The sequence below is a fragment of the Musa acuminata genome, chromosome BXJ3-8, assembly GCF_036884655.1.
Source record: "Musa acuminata AAA Group cultivar baxijiao chromosome BXJ3-8, Cavendish_Baxijiao_AAA, whole genome shotgun sequence".
Lineage (NCBI taxonomy): Eukaryota > Viridiplantae > Streptophyta > Magnoliopsida > Zingiberales > Musaceae > Musa > Musa acuminata.
Genome location: NC_088356.1, coordinates 45,742,082 through 45,745,721, shown reverse-complemented (window position 1 = coordinate 45,745,721; position 3,640 = coordinate 45,742,082). Strand labels below are relative to the sequence as shown.

The following is a 3,640-nucleotide window of genomic DNA, read 5'->3' as shown; positions in this document are numbered from 1 at the left end:
TGCTGTCGGGACAAGCGCAGGTCTGATAGATCGATCCCTCTCCCTCCTCCACGTGTCCACCACCACCTACTACACGCCTCCCGAAAAACCGCTTGCTTAACTCTGCCTCCGTCATCCCGACGCCGCTGCAGCGGAACCGAAACCATCCCACCCGTCATCGCCTCAACACCCCCGAAACGCCGTCAGTTATAGATATTTTATAATCGCGGTTAGCTAATAACCCAACCCCGGTCAGCCCCTTCCCCTTTATATGCCATGTAGCGCAGTGGAAACTGGAGAGCGAGAGAAGACAACAGGAGTGGCGCTGGAGAGAGACGACGACGATGATGATGATCGGGCGAGGTGTCACCCTTCACAATCCGACGGTCCACGTGCCACCCTGGTCCTCTTTCGATGATCCGATGGCCGGCGACGGCCTCCCCGACGAGGCCACGCTCGCGGCGCTGCAGCTCTACCTCCGCCGCGAGGAGGAGGCGGGGGAGGACAACGCACGGTTGGTGGACGCGTACGCATCGGACGAGTTCAGGATGTACGAGTTCAAGGTGCGGCGGTGCGCCCGGGGGCGCGCCCACGACTGGACCGAGTGCCCCTTCGCTCACCCGGCGGAGAAAGCCCGCCGTCGCGACCCTCGGAAGCACCGATACTCCGGCTCCCCCTGTCCGGACTTCCGCAAGGCCAGTGGGTGCAAGCGCGGCGACGTATGCGATCTTGCCCACGGGGTGTTCGAGTGCTGGCTCCACCCCGATCGCTACCGCACCCAGCCCTGCAAAGACGGAACCGCCTGCCGCCGCCGCGTTTGCTTCTTCGCCCATACCCCCGATCAGCTCCGTGTGGTGCCTCCACACCATCAGCAGAGCTCGCCGACGGCAGCAGCCGCTGGCGTCGACTCCTACGACGGGTTGCCTCTTCACCAGCAGTCGTTCATGCAGCCTTATCTTCCCAAGAATCTTGTCTCCTCGCCAACGTCGGTGCGGATCTCGCCGCCCAACTCCCCGCCGACGGAGTCGCCGCCGATATCACCCAACGGCGCGCAGCTGGGTTCATGGCATGCTGGCTCGTCGGTGAACGAGATCGTGGCGTCGCTGAGGCAGTTACAGCTCAGCAGGGCCAAGTCGGCGCCAAGCTCCTGGGGGTTGCAGGTGGGTAGCGGTGGGTTTGCCTCGCCAAGCGCGTTTGCAGGATTTAATGCTGGCTTCTGCAGCCTGCCATCGACTCCGACGGCTAGTACGATGATATGTGGCGATGCCAGGTGGCTGGAGGAAGTGGAGCCGGCGGAGAGGGTGGAGTCCGGGAGGGCTCTGAGGGCGAAGATGTTCGAGAGGCTGAGTAAAGAGAACATTTTTGAGAAGGCAGAGGCCGCGCCGGACGTCGGGTGGGTGTCAGAGTTGCTGCAGTAGCAGAAAGATGCTAATGGCAAAGTGAAGGGTCAAAAAGTGATGAAGATTTGAAGGAAGAAAAATATGCTATTATCCTCAATTCTTTCTTGAATTGTTGCCAACGTTGGGATCTCCGAGGTCAAAAAAAAAAAGAGAAAAAAAAAAAGTTGTCTCCTGTTGTATATATATATATATATGAAGAGTAGCGGAGGGTTGGATCAGATTTGGGTTAGAGAATGAGGAATTCAATAACTATTATGCTGCTTCTGCCGTACCAGGAAGGGTTGAATGAGTGCTGAAGACTTCTAGAGGAGGAAGCAGCATTCTGCGGAAACTGCATTATTTGGGTCATCGACGTCTTGCTTTTTCTTGTCATTCTGGTTATGCTGGATGTCCAGTTTGAAATATTGGACCTGTAAATAGGGTGTTATAGTAGCATCTCTGTCACCATGTTGACATTGTGTATCTTAAGTTTCCATCCAGTGGATTTCAGATGTTTCTTTTCATAAGCGGTTCTTTTCTTGCTTCGTAAATGTTTGCGGTGGGCGTGGATGGATGGACTTGGTTTATCGCAAAACCTCACGATTGAGACCCTCCGATGTGAACCTTTGCATTACAATGTTGAAAGTTTGCAATCGTGCCCGGTTGATGCCAGGAGATCAGATGGCGACATGAATTCGCTAGTCCCCCAAGAACAGGAACTGTCGAGTTATCCGTTGACCGCTTCATCGGTGCACAGATTGGCATGGTTTAGGGATAACACATAGAGGTGCTTTGGTTGTTATCGGTGTCGCAAGAGAATTTGTTAACAGCGAGACTCTATCACGAGATCAGAGATGTTTGGCCTGTGAGAGACGGGCTGGCTGTGTGTCGATTGCCTCGTATTGCAAAGCTCGATGCGATCTATTGACTGACTATTTTAGTGGTTCATGTGAGATGCGGTAAGATGTTTGGCATCGGAGAGACACGGTGCGTCGCCTCGTGTCTGCTCGAGCAATGAGAGGCCTGGAAGACGAGCATCGAGTGGACTAGGTGGTAGAACCTGGAGCTGGATGTATCGGCACGACGCCGGAGGGTGCCTACTTTTGGGTTTGCTATGACAGACATGGTATAGCATAGCATGCACGGATGTCTCTCACTATCGGAGTTGGTGCGTTCCGGTTAGAGACCGGTAGGTGGGAAGTCGTGTTTGATACAGAAGAGACAGCTTTTCTTTAATCTTCCTCCTGATATTAAGCAGAGACACAAGGGTGGGGAGGGGGGTTTAGGTCTCCGGTGGTTCTAACGCGGCAGCAGCTTCGGAGCAACAAAGACGATGATTTCCTCGGGAAACTTTTCTCCTCTCGCCTGGCGCAATGATGAAAGCTGATATACGATGAATCGATTGATATGACTGCTTTGAGAAAAAGAGAGCAGAAAAGTTAGGAAGAGAAGCCGCCGGGGAAATGTGCCTCTGAACTCCATACTAATTACCGGACTGGATCAAAGACTAATTAACCACCGCCAATTTTCCTCAGCTGAACAGTATCTCCTCCGATTCACGCGGTCAAGGCGTTGCACCCTTCGCGAAAGCTGTCACAGAAGACACGGACGGGATGGGACGGAGATGGAGGAAAAGAGCGGGGGGTTGGGGGGAGGGAGGAAGATAAGGGCGTGGGTCCCACGCACCCGAAGCGTAAGAGAAATGTGGACGTGCTTGTCCATCCCGTGGATGCTATCCACTCCAGCGTGGAATTCCCCATCAGCTACCTGCATGACAAGATGTCGTACGGGTAAAGATCAGCTGACAGGCCGCGCAAAATGGTATCTTTCGGATATGTGTCATCTTTCCCCCCGCCCCCTCGGACGAGCTTATCCACTATCTCCTGGTCAACAAATCTGCGGTAAGGTAAGAGGGAGGAGGACATGGGTTGGGTTGTGGATTGAAATCACAATAGTTTCCATGTCCTACGTTGGAAAAAACACTAGCTCGGTGGTGCGTGGTTGCCCAACAACCGGCCTTCGACCTAAAGTGGAGCTCTGTTGCCTGAAACCCAGACCAAGATTTATCTGATTCATATCGTCGGGAGCCCAATATCTATACACGATGAGGTCAAACCTTACCAAGCTTCGGTTCTATTGATGAACCTGTTCCTCCGCTTGCTTCTTCTTCCGGGATCGATGATTAAGAGACGGAATAAACGCATGAGAGGAACTGATGGCTATAATGGACGGGGACCCCTCACCAAGTATTATTCTGATGGTTACGTCCCAAGACCACATCC

At 53.6% G+C, this 3,640-nt stretch overlaps 1 protein-coding gene across 1 annotated transcript; it reads left to right on the top strand.

The window, feature by feature from the left end:
* Positions 1 to 266: 266 nt before the first annotated feature.
* Positions 267 to 1,885, top strand: LOC103996224 (zinc finger CCCH domain-containing protein 2). Its single transcript, XM_009417092.3, has one exon. It carries the CDS (start codon positions 324 to 326, stop codon positions 1,395 to 1,397), a length of 1,074 nt encoding a protein of 357 aa, XP_009415367.1. The 5' UTR covers positions 267 to 323; the 3' UTR covers positions 1,398 to 1,885.
* The last annotated feature ends 1,755 nt before the right edge of the window (positions 1,886 to 3,640 follow it).

Excerpts from the sequence above, each read along its gene's own strand:
- LOC103996224 (XM_009417092.3), top strand. The coding sequence starts at position 324 with ATGATGATGATCGGGCGAGGTGTCACCCTTCACAATCCGACGGTCCAC.